General features: G+C 42.1%; 1 protein-coding gene across 1 annotated transcript; it reads left to right on the top strand.

The window, feature by feature from the left end:
* Nucleotides 1-9,983: 9,983 nt before the first annotated feature.
* On the top strand, nucleotides 9,984-12,662 carry LOC109624625 (F-box/LRR-repeat protein 14-like). Its single transcript, XM_020079442.2, has one exon. The coding sequence runs from the start codon at nucleotides 10,620-10,622 to the stop codon at nucleotides 11,829-11,831; it is 1,212 nt and encodes a 403-aa protein (XP_019935001.1). The 5' UTR covers nucleotides 9,984-10,619; the 3' UTR covers nucleotides 11,832-12,662.
* The last annotated feature ends 37 nt before the right edge of the window (nucleotides 12,663-12,699 follow it).

Below are 12,699 nucleotides of genomic sequence, written 5' to 3' on the forward strand. Positions count from 1 at the left end.
TCACAGGACTGTCTCCTCTCCTCCAGACTTGGGACACAGCCTCAGACGTTCACTAATAACACCCTCAACTGGAAGCGCATTGAGGTTTTGGGAGATTTAGCCTGTAAGGTTTGGTCTGTGTGTCTTTGTCTGTGTGGTGTGTGCTGGCATATATGAGTCTTCATGTGTGTGCAGGCAAACGAGGATGAGGAGGAAATTGAAGAGAATGAACACACACACAGAGACACACACAGAGACACACACACACACACACACACACACACACACACACACACACACAACCACACATCACCACCACCACCAAAAAAAAACTAATTTCAGCCCCCAAGCTAAACTCTGGACTCCGGCTGTCTGGTGCCTGTCTCACCACGAAGCTATCCCAAACACGCCATTCATGCATGCTCTCATAGACATGTATTTTGACAGTGTGGCCTGCTGAAGCCCTGAATCAGCACACACACACTAGGCTGACGCTGTCCCACCACAGCATGTAGAGCAGCATAACTCACAACTGTTAATGGTCCTGAGCCACAGGGCTTCACTGTACTTCTCCACCTTCAAACACGCTCTCTCGTTCTCTCTCTCATTCTCTCTCTCTCTCTCTTTCTCCCTCTCTTTCTCACTCGCCTGTCCATCTGTGTTTGCAAGTACGAGCAGAGCACAGCGACACACATACTGAGTGGGAAATTAGCCTGCTGGGACATTCACTCTTCTATCTATCTATATATCTATTTATATATCTATCTATCTTTGTCCCCAGGAAAGTTGTGAACTTTTCTCAGCACATTTCCCGGACCACCGAGTTGACCTCTGACCTCTGACCTCTGGCTCTGTGACCTCTAAACCTGCATCATAAATCACTCCTTAAAATACAGACAGTCAGTCTGTTGTGGATGATTTTTATTTAATTAATTTGATCTAAATTACACCATTAAAACTGCAAAACAGCCAGTATTTACAGTACTCATCTTTAGTGTATGACTCTTAACAGACACTTTAGTCATGTGAATGTAAAATTATGATTCATAACTTAAAGAAATAAATAGAGGGCCAAGTGTTGCATTACTAATGAAGAACAATCAAAGGTTTCATGGTGAGGTAAGTTGTCACATATAGTATGAGATTAAGCTTGAACACGCTCTAGAAAAATATTACTGCTTTAAATAAACATTTTGGCTGCAATGATTAATATTATATTTTAAACAAAAAAGAAATAAACACATTATCTGATCAGTCAAGTGATGCACTGATCACTTTTAATAACGAAACATGTTATTTGTGCCAAACTGTGTTTTTTTTTATTCTGTTTGATTTTCATTGTCTTGTTTCTTTTTTTATTGAAGCCGATATGGAACCAGATTAAAATGATCATTTAAACTTGAATATTGAAAATCTGATTCCACAACATCAGTATAATTTTCAATATGTGTTAACTTATTGATTGAATAGAAACTAAAAGGCAATAGGCAATTTGCATTTGTATTTTTACATATTTATATGGGTGTTCTTGGACCACATAAAAATATTGAAATGGTAAAATAATTGTAGAGGCAGTATAAGAGGTAAGGCGTAGTTGTAGATGCTGATCAGGTATTGCATTCTGGTGACACTGGTAGTATGTTGGTGGAAGCAGGTGTAGTTGTATTGCTTATGATATTATAATGGGAAATCTACCCACTGATAATGAATGACATGATGAGCCGGGCTTTCATTTTGACATCAAAAAAAGTAATGACATGTAAATTCAATAGACTGCAGGCACTGTTTTAATCACACGCATTTTGATATTTTTAGTATATAGCAGGTTATGTCTTTGAAAATGAAATGTCAAATCCTAGCTTTATTTTCAAACTGTTGGAAAATTGAATTTTTGAATTCAGATTGTGACTGGACTATTGCTCGAGCAAATAACAAATCATGTCAGAATGGTTGGGCATTCTAATTTTCAAATTTAATTAACATTTGAATATTTCCTACTTCACGTCGACTTTTACATAATTAAATGTAAAAAATTGTTTTTGCGTTTTTATTTTAATATGATCATAGAATTCCCACAGAACCTTGGAAAAATGAAAAATTGGATTATTGCATTGGTCATTTATAATTATACTCATACCATGTGTAAGATTATAACTCTATTGTTGAATTACACTATTATCTTACTATTGTGTTTCTTTCCATATTTTGTTTTTAATTTCTTTTGTCTGAACAAAGATATGCCCATCCTCAGTGTTGATACAGATATTTGTGCCTCTTTGTGACAGATGTGTTGGAGTGATGCGTACAAGTAGTTACCTGCAAATCAGTGTTTTGCCCTCCGGGATATCTGGGATACGGGTGTGTGTGCAGCTGATGTCGTCACTTGTCAGTCTGCTGTCACTTAACATCTCACGCTGCTGAATTAAAACACATGAAAGAACAGAGGGGAGATTTTCTGTCCAGGCAAAGCTGTTTTTATCAACATCTTATTAAGATAACAGATATTCAAATGCTTCCTCGTGCATGACTCTGCAGGGAGAACCAGGCAGTTTTGAGCTAACTAACCAGATCAAGGATTATTGAAGCTGCCAACACACACACACACACACACACACACACACACACACACACAAACACACACACACACACACACACACACATAGTCCGCACACACACACATGCACATTACCTGGGGGGTCTGATCTCCCCCTCTACAGGCCTTCACCCCACATGCTCATCTCAATTAATCACCCAACAAAACAGATGTCAGGAACAAAGAAACCATCTCCTGGCCTGTGGGGGTGCGGGGTGGGTGTGTGGGGGGTAAGGCGGTGGAGGCTAGTGGGGGTGGTGGTGGTGGTAAGGTGAACAGCAGAGGGAGAAAGGACGCCAGGAGAAAATAGGAAGCAGCAGAAGGAAGTCCCAGCGTATTTAGGTGGTTTTATAAGGCCGGTGATTGGAGGTTTTCAGGGGCAGTTAGAGAGGAATGTGTGAGCTGTTTATGTGCCTCTACTGTTACTGTACAATACCAGAGGAAACTGTAAAAAAAGAGCAGGGAGAAAAAAAACAGAAAAAGAAAGAAGTCACGACGTAAGAGGGGGAGAGAGCGCGAGAGACGGCAAGAGAGTGAGAGAACAACAAAGCCCTGGAGATGAAAGACGAGCTACAAAACAATGGATACAAAATAATGCGGCGCGGTGTGCAGAAATAGAGCAAAGATTGAAAACCTGCCAAGATAAAGACAAACCCCCAGCTTTTGAACTGTCACTTCACTGCGATATTGTCAGAAAGCAAATAGCAATCTTGACAGGTTTCAGCTGCTTTGAAAGAGACAGAATCATATTTTATTCACAAATGCATATTTTATGGCTTTTATAGCAAAGACCGTAACCTGTTGTTAAGCGCCGAGTTCTTGAATCCTGCGCTAAATTATTGACATCTACATAATGTACAGATGGAAGGAGCCGAGGGGGGGGGGGTACAGGGAAGGATGGAAGGAAGGAGGAGGTGGAGGAGAGGAAAAGAGGAAACAGTATGGAGAAGTAAAATCTCTATATTATTATAACATGGACGCTGTCTTCACCCCTGTCCATTTGTTTGTTTGTCAGCAGCATTACAGAAAAAACACTCAACAACTAAACTTGTTGGAAAGATGGGAGACGGCTCAATTAAGAACCCATTCAATTTTGGTGTGGATCCTGATCTGGGGTCAGATCCAGGAATTTTTATCGCTTTTGCCAACATTGCAAGATAGGAGAGTTTTTTAGCATCGTCATTATTTTCTTAGGGAATAATTTATGGATCTTGATGAAAAGAACCGGGCATGTTTAGGGGACTGATATTTATGAGGGTGTGTAATTTGGTGCAGATCCAAATAAAAATCCAGATCTAGGGAATTTAAATGTGGTTTCATAAGGGGGACTGTTGGGCCATTCTAGTTTAACAGGACTCCATGAAAAACGTGCACAGTCTGAAGTCTGAAACAACACAGAGAAAGCCATCAATCTGCTGGTATTATCTCTCCACTGTTTCCTCTCTTCCTTCCAGAGCAGCTCTCTCTCTCCGTCTGCCTGTGGAGGTGAGAGTTACGGCTCGCATCAATAACGGGCAGATATTAGCCCGGTCTTCATTCTTCAAGCATGGCCCTAAATCACATCAGCCCCAGAGGGAAGCAAATGAAGAGAGGAGGGGAGGGGAGGAGGAGAGGAGGTGAGGAAGGGGAGGCAGAGCACTACAGCAGCAACAGTGCAGTGCTGGTAAAATACACACAAGTGGAGCAGAGATTCATGGGGGGGTTTAAAAAAAAATACAAGAACGCATCAATTTATGCAGAATAAAAACAAGGCTCTGTGTTGTAACTGCGAGTTCATAAGCTACGCAACACACAGAGGGAGGAGAGAAGAGAAGGCATGATGACTGAGTGTGTCTGTGTGTTTGTGTTTGTGTGTGTGTGTGTGCGCCCATTTTTCTGCTGCTCTGTTTGTATATCAATAAGCTGCACAGAGCACAAGGAGAAACACTGATCCCAGTTCAGAGGTTACTTTTTCTGACTTGTTTTCAGAAACCATCTTTCTTGGCCCCGACCCTGGATCCACCCCTGCACAGATATTAATGGAATATACTGTCCATGTATGTCTGACACATTTTGATAACCGAATGGATCGTTTGACATGTGAGGGCTAGAGACTCTATTCTAGAAACTACTTTTGCACACATGGAACAAAACAAATGAGAAAATGATTGAGAGCTTCTGGTCTGTTATGAACAACAAACATGTTGTTCTGAAAAATAATCAATCCTCATTTAAGAATTTGAGCCAAAGCGAATGAGAAAAACTTTAATCGTTTATTTTTTTCTGTCCTTTCCTTCTCTTCTGTGTTGTATCACAGTAAATGGAAATGATTTTCCTCCTCACCTCTGGAGAATCCTATTATTCTCCTTCTTTATATTATTGGTGCCACATTCAACTCTGTTGTTCTCTGTCATTTCCTGCCTAGATATCTCCACCTCGTTTTCTTCCTCAGATACCGAGCTCAGCTTGTTGTTATTAGAGTCTTCAGCACTTCTTCTTCCATTCACCTGCTTCTTTCTTTACAGTCTGACCTATCTGCTCTTTTCTTTCGTCTACTGGTCTGAGTAGTTGCGGCGTCTCTGTGCCTCTGGATCTCAGCCGTTACTTTGTTAAGCACAATATTATCGATGCAGTCATCTCCAGCAGAAAGGACAAATCTATAAAAGTGAGACATAGGCTGTAAAGAAAAAGAACTGAATCATCTTACAGCTCTGGATCTGACTGATCACAGTCTCTCTTCTTTCACTCCTCTGCATATCACCTCAACTCATCCCTCCTCTATCCCTCCATCCTCCATCTTCCCTCTCTCCTTTTAGTGCAGTCACTCATACACTTGCATGTCAACGCCTCTACATCTCAGCCCACATCTCGCTCATCATTCCTCATTTGTCACGATTGTCTCTTCCCAGCTATCTCCTTCCATCTCTCCTTCTCTCTCTGTAGCTCCCTCTCACTCACTTTGTCTCTTCACTTCAGTGTCATGCCGACAGGAGGACTGCACACACACACACACACACACACGCAGGAGACAGTTGGAGGGATTGCACACAGTGATGGAGTCTAATTGAATCCACACTCTACAGTAAACAGTGTGTGCGTCGTTCTTTGAGCTGAGGTCAGAGGTCAGGTGGTGTTAAGACTCTCCCCGTGTCCTCTGTGCTGCCAGGGTCACACATCCTTCACAGACAGCTGCTGTCCATACTGCCCCCATGCTCTGAAGTATGGATCAGAACAGCTAAAGAGCTTTAAAGGGATTACGCCCGCTCGCACACACACAGGTTTACCTCACAAACCTGCGCTGACACACACACGCCATGTATGTGCACACCTCACAGACTAAAGGCTCGTGGACAGCCATGATGCTGCAGTGCGAGTGTTTATTTTCCCTCTGTGTTCGATAATGTGATTGTCACGTAGTAGCCTAGTTCCTGACCTTTGGCCCTGCGTGCAGCAACTGCCGACCCCATTTTTACAGATGAGGGCAGAGGTCGCTGCTCAAGCACACCCCCAGATGGAGCTCTTTTAGCAGCGGGGACGACACCTGTTAAAAACACACACACACACACACACACACACACACACACACACAGTGACAGAGTGGCGTCCTGTAAGAGACATATTCTCCTCAGCGTGATACATTTTTAAAAATGCATTTGAGTCACACTGACACACAGCTCTGTGGAGACACAACACAACACACACCACGCTCTGTTTGACATGTCATGTGAGTTCAGTCACTCACACACTGTGCACTGTATGAGTGATGACTGGTCACAACTCACTAACTCCGAACACAGTGACAGGAGGTCACAGTCACACAGTAGTGACTGTGCAAGGGTGTGTGTGTGTGTGTGTGTGTGTGTGTGTATATGTGTGTGTGTGTGTGTGTGTGTGTGTGTGTGTGTGTGTGTGTGTGTGTGTGTGTGCATGTCTGTCTGAAAAAGCCTGAGAAACGGTGCATATGTTGATCTCATGACTCAACAGTTTCTATTATTCTGCAGTTTTTTCTAATAAATATCTGCATTCAAACATTCCACTTTAGAATTATACTTACATTTTTAATTATTTCATATTATATTAAAGTTTATACTAAATATAATAATAATAAAATCACTCTGATCACAAGTAAGTTGGGAAAAAGTGATGAAACAGACAAAATCTATGATAAATACATTTGAATGGCTGGAGTTTCCAAATTATTTATTGTGTAGTCCCATGTTTGTGTGTGTGTGTGTGTGTGTGTGTGTGTGTGTGTGTGTGTGTGTGTGTGTGTGGAGCTGTCAGAGAAGATCTGGTGAGAGTGGGCTAATTGGAGTTAATTCACCATCTGTCTGTGTGAGCCAGCAGACAGGGTCATTAGCAGAGACAAGTCCAGCCACAGGGGAGGCCGAGAGGGGAATCACCATCCCTCACTTTCCCTCCCTCTGTCTTTAGTTTTCCTCTCCTCCTCCTCTTGCTCCACCATCACCACCAAACCTTCTCTTGTCTCTGTCTGATGACCCTTCATCAAACCTCTCAGATTCGGTCGACTGAGCCTCTTCCCTTAGCAAAGCAAAGACTTACAAATATATTTCTTAAAACTTTATGTTTGACATTTTGTGTTCTATGCAGAGGTGTGTGAAATGGAAATGATGTGTGTGGAGCTCTTTTTGATTGTATGCATTGTTTTGTAAGATCAGCACTGCCCTCTGCTGGCCAGATGTGGGCCTGAGATCAAAGAGCTGAACAGAGATAAAAGAGACAGACACAAATGACCAGTTATTTAATTCCACAGAGAAAAGAGCGGAGCCCAGAATCTGATTCATCTTCTTTGAGTTGAGGCAGATTAACTGAGCAATGATACTGACACACAAAATGTCAGCATGTTAAATGTTTCACCTTCACTTTTTATCTCAAATATAAAAGAAAAAATGGGAAAATGTAAAACAAATAGTTCAAAGCAGAATTAATTATAAATATTTAAAGCCTCATGAAATATCCCACAGGTCTGTAGTTTGGAAACCATGCTGTACAACCACCCCATTAACACAGATCTCTAAATCACAGCATGTCCATAGAGACCATTTAGGAGAGTTCTGAGGCCCAGACCACCCACACAGGTTTGACTGATGTGTCGTCTGCACAGGATATTGATATTAACATTTTTGGGATGTTTTTAAATCTGAGCACTCAATCGGCTCTTCATAGAAGTGGTGGGTTCATATCAGTTCTCTCAGAGCAGGCAGTGACTATTGGGAGCAGAGTGTGCATCAAGACTCAAATCATTTTCTCCACTCGTCTGGATTTTGTCTTGAGACTCATGGTCATGCTGACAGTGGGAGATTTTTAAAAACACAACAGACTGCACTATTGTGGTATTCTACTATGATTATCTTGTACACACCACCTCCTCTGCTCTGCAGTACGACACTGTGACAGAAGTTGTAAATGTTCGGAGTAGGGCTCATTTACTTCAGCAAATTAAGCCTGACACAACGTCATTTTAGATACTGTATGTGATAATTATTAATTTTAATTAATGGCTGCATGGAATTTCTGTTCCTAAATCAGATTTAACAGTTATTACTTCGAAGGTTATCACATTATATGTAATTTTAAATAACTGCAAATTAAACCTGATGAATTTTTCTGCAGATTGGTCTGATCCTTCATTTATTCACAACAGAATTAGTAGACACAGAAAATGTCTAATGCATTTTATTGTGCACAGTTGTGTTGCTCTTATTGAGTGTAGATTTCTTATTGCTGTTAATGTGCACCCAGTCTGGTGCTTTGTGAGCATCCATGACCCAGAGCCACTCCTGTGCCTCTCCTGTCACAGTAAAGCACTCGGAGTGAGTCTTCAGAGCGGCCGTAGGTGACCGGGTCAGTGAACGCCTTGCTGCAGCCACTCTGGGCCTCCTGCCAGGTCAAAGACATTTACACCAAGTAGTACACATGAGGGAGAGAGTTTACACAGCACTCCTCTAAATAAAGCCATCTCTCTCTCTCTCTCTCTCTCTGGGTTGATGCATGTGTGAGTGGAGTGTAGTATTTTCATTCATAGAGACTGTTTCCATCTGATCAGGATGGATGAGGAGGTGGAGGAGGAGGAGGCAGCCTCACTGGTTGTCTGTAGTCTGTGAAAATATAATTACATGACTCCTGCTCTATATCTTCTCCTCAGGGAAAAAACACAGACAAGACCGTTTTCTCTGGAGACGTTAATACACTGAAATATTTATGTTGCTGATCTTTTGCATCGCGCAGCATCATCTAACAGGAGATGGCATTGGAGGCAGAACAACGTGGCTGGAGAGCAATAGTTTGCCCAGTGGAGGTTGGTTGCAGGGATTTTATTGCAACATCCACCATCGGGTGGCTCAGAGATCTGGGAATCCATAGACAAGCCCTGCACCACACCTGAAAAGAAACTGGGCCTTAAGAAGTTAGGGACATATCATTGATAAATGATAGATAGATAAATGATAAATAGAAAGATAGATAGATAGATAGATAGATAAATGATAAATAGATAGATAGATAGATAAATGATAAATAGATAGATAGATAAATGATAGATAGACAGATAAATAGATAGATAGATAGATAAATGATAGATAGATAGATAAATGATAGATAGATAGATAGATAGATAGATAGATAGATAGATAGATAGATAGATAGATAGATAAATGATAGATAGATAGATAGAGAGATAAATGATAGATAGATAGATAGATAGATAGATAGATAGTTAAATGATAGATAGATAGATAGATAGTTAAATGATAGATAGATAGATAAATAGATAGATAGATAGATAAATGATAGATAGGTAGATAGATAGATAGATAAATGATAGATAGATAGATAGATAGATAGATAGATAGAGAGATAAATGATAGATAGATAGATAGATAGATAGATAGATAGATAGATAGATAGTTAAATGATAGATAGATAGATAGATAGATAGATAGATAAATAGATAGTTAAATGATAGATAGATAGATAAATAGATAGATAGATAGATAAATGATAGATAGGTAGATAGATAGATAGATAGATAGATAGATAGATAAATGATAGATAGGTAGATAGATAGATAGATAGATAGATAGATAGATAGATAGATAGATAGATAAATGATAGATAGGTAGATAGATAGATAGATAGATAGATAGATAGATAGATAGATAAATGATAGATAGGTAGATAGATAGATAGATAGATAGATAGATAGATAGATAGATAGATACTTCATTGATCCCTGCGGGTAATTTATGGAATCTAACTATATAATATCAGAAGCAATTATGTTTTAACATCATATCTATGTGGTCGTCACATATTTGAATCAAGTCATATTTTATATGAATGTTCTCAACACAGATAATTACATAACTGTTGTGGGTGGAGGTTCTATGGGAGCATCCATCCATCTGTTCCACTTACCTCCAGCAGGAGCCGCTGGTCAGAGGGTGAGCCGGCTTTGAGCGCCCACAGTCGGCTTCTCATTAGTGGGAGACCGGGATGCTCCGCCGCTGCTGGAAATGCTTCAGGACCTGAAGGAGCCTGGGAGCCGCCTTTGTACAAGACACCAGCTCCGTCTCTGGAAGTTCATCCCAGCCGAAACGTCTCTGGATCCGCTCCGCGAGGAGGTGGAGTGAAGAACAAGTTATTTTGAGCAGCTTCGCACCCGGAGGTTGTTCGTCTTTGACGCTCACAAGTTTAGACAGCTAATGCTAATGCTAAGCTAATAATATTAGCCTCGCTCGCTAGGTAAATACGCTGCCTGGTCGGACTTGGGATCCGCGTCGTCCACCTCGGATCTGCGCCGTCAGGAGACAGTTTGCACTATAATTATTTTAGGTTTGACAGTGAGGCTCGCTCTTCGGAGATGGGTGGATTTTTCTTGCGTTGTACCTAAAGCTAAGTGGCTGTTAGCATACTAGCTAGCTGGCGGTAGCTAACATCGCCGAGCCGGCCAGCCAGCAACTTCCACCGCAGAGTTTCGGCGAGCTAACCACGGCTGTATTGTCGCCCAAGGGCCACATCTGTTGCTGGAAGCAGTCAGCCTGCACCCATGTTTGAAATGGAGACACATATCTCGTGCCTTTTCCCAGAGATCCTGGCCATTATTTTCAGTTATCTGGACGTTAAAGACAAAGGGAGAGTAGCCCAAGTGTGCGCGGCCTGGAGAGACGCGTCCTACCACAAGTCGGTGTGGAGGGGGGTGGAAGCCAAGCTCCATCTGCGGCGAGCGAACCCGTCTCTGTTCCCCAGCCTGCAGACCAGGGGGATCAAGAAGGTCCAGATCCTCAGCCTGAGGAGAAGCCTGAGCTACGTGATTCAGGGGATGCCGCACATCGAAAGCCTTAACCTGTGTGGCTGCTTCAACCTCACAGACAACGGACTCGGACATGCCTTTGTGCAGGACATCCCATCACTGCGGGTGTTGAACCTCAGCCTCTGTAAACAGATCACAGACTCCAGTCTGGGCCGGATTGCCCAGTACCTCAAAAACCTGGAGGTGCTTGAACTCGGGGGGTGCAGCAACATCACGAACACTGGCCTGTTGCTCATTGCTTGGGGTTTGCACAGGCTCAAGAGTCTTAATCTGCGCAGCTGCAGGCATGTGTCTGATGTGGGCATCGGTCACCTGTCCGGCATGACCCGCAGTGCCGCAGAGGGCTGCCTGTCTCTGGAGAAGTTAACCTTGCAGGACTGCCAGAAGCTGACCGACCTGTCCCTCAAACACGTCTCAAAGGGCCTGAACAAACTCAAAGTGCTCAACCTCAGCTTCTGTGGAGGAATATCAGACGCTGGGATGATCCACCTGTCACACATGACCCACCTGTGCAGCCTGAACCTCCGCTCCTGCGATAACATCAGCGACACAGGGATAATGCATCTGGCCATGGGCTCCCTCCGGCTGTCTGGACTCGATGTCTCTTTCTGTGATAAGATCGGGGACCAGAGCCTGGCATACATCGCCCAGGGCTTGTACCAGCTCAAGTCCCTCTCTCTTTGCTCCTGCCACATCAGTGATGATGGCATCAACAGGATGGTGCGCCAGATGCACGAACTCAAAACTCTCAACATTGGACAGTGTGTGAGAATCACAGACAAAGGGTTGGAGTTGATAGCTGACCACCTGACCCAGCTGACAGGAATTGATCTGTACGGTTGTACCAAGATCACCAAGAGGGGTCTGGAGAGGATAACGCAGCTCCCGTGCCTTAAAGTGTTAAATCTGGGACTGTGGCAGATGACCGAGAGTGAGAGAGTGAGGTGAAAAGTAATCTAATTTAGTATACATGTGTTTCATTGTGTATAGCGCTCAGTTTCTTAATTTTAATTTCTAAACTGTGACTAAAAACAAGGAGAGGGACTCATTGATCACTGGAATATTGTTCACCTCGGCTGCAATATCCACCTTTACTCTGACCTTCTCAGTTTTGTGCTCTCTCTTGAGGTGCATCGTTTAATCTCAGCCGGTGTTCAGTTCTTACTATCTAGCTACCTCACCCATCTAACACAGGAGTGCCTACGATTGCTGAACACCAGAGTACATTGCTTATTTTTGTGACTCACCCACCAATGGAGATTTTGATATTTCAGAAAAGTGTCATTGCAGAATATTAGGTAGTCATTTTAACTCTTAACAGAAAGGCTGGAGAACCTTGGATTGAAGTTTTGATAGATTCTTTTTTTCGTCTGATGTATTTTTTTACTTGTAACCAGTATTTTTTTTTGTAATGAACGACTGTTGTTGACAAAATTGTACTTCAAATTGAAGTGGGTGGATCACTCCTGTTTGTCATTGTTTACGTATGTATAGTTGGCTATGTTTCGTATTCCTGAGGAAACAAGTATGTATCAGATGTTCCGCTATGCTTCTCTGTTTAAGGTTCATCAACACGACTCCAATAACGCATAGTAATTAACATGCTGCCAAGGCTTTATGCAATACCTTAAACTGATCACCAGTGGGTTTTCTCCTGAGGAGCTTCCAACGATAGTGTCAGAGTATTTGTTTAAAAAAAGCAGTAATTTAAGATTGTTTTATATTCATACAGTAGTGATATTTATGAATAAAGATGGCAAATATGTTTCAATCCTGTCAGTTATTTGTAATTGTTTTTTTTCCTCCACTCTTTCAT

This window comes from Paralichthys olivaceus, chromosome 7 (genome assembly GCF_024713975.1).
Source record: "Paralichthys olivaceus isolate ysfri-2021 chromosome 7, ASM2471397v2, whole genome shotgun sequence".
Lineage (NCBI taxonomy): Eukaryota > Metazoa > Chordata > Actinopteri > Pleuronectiformes > Paralichthyidae > Paralichthys > Paralichthys olivaceus.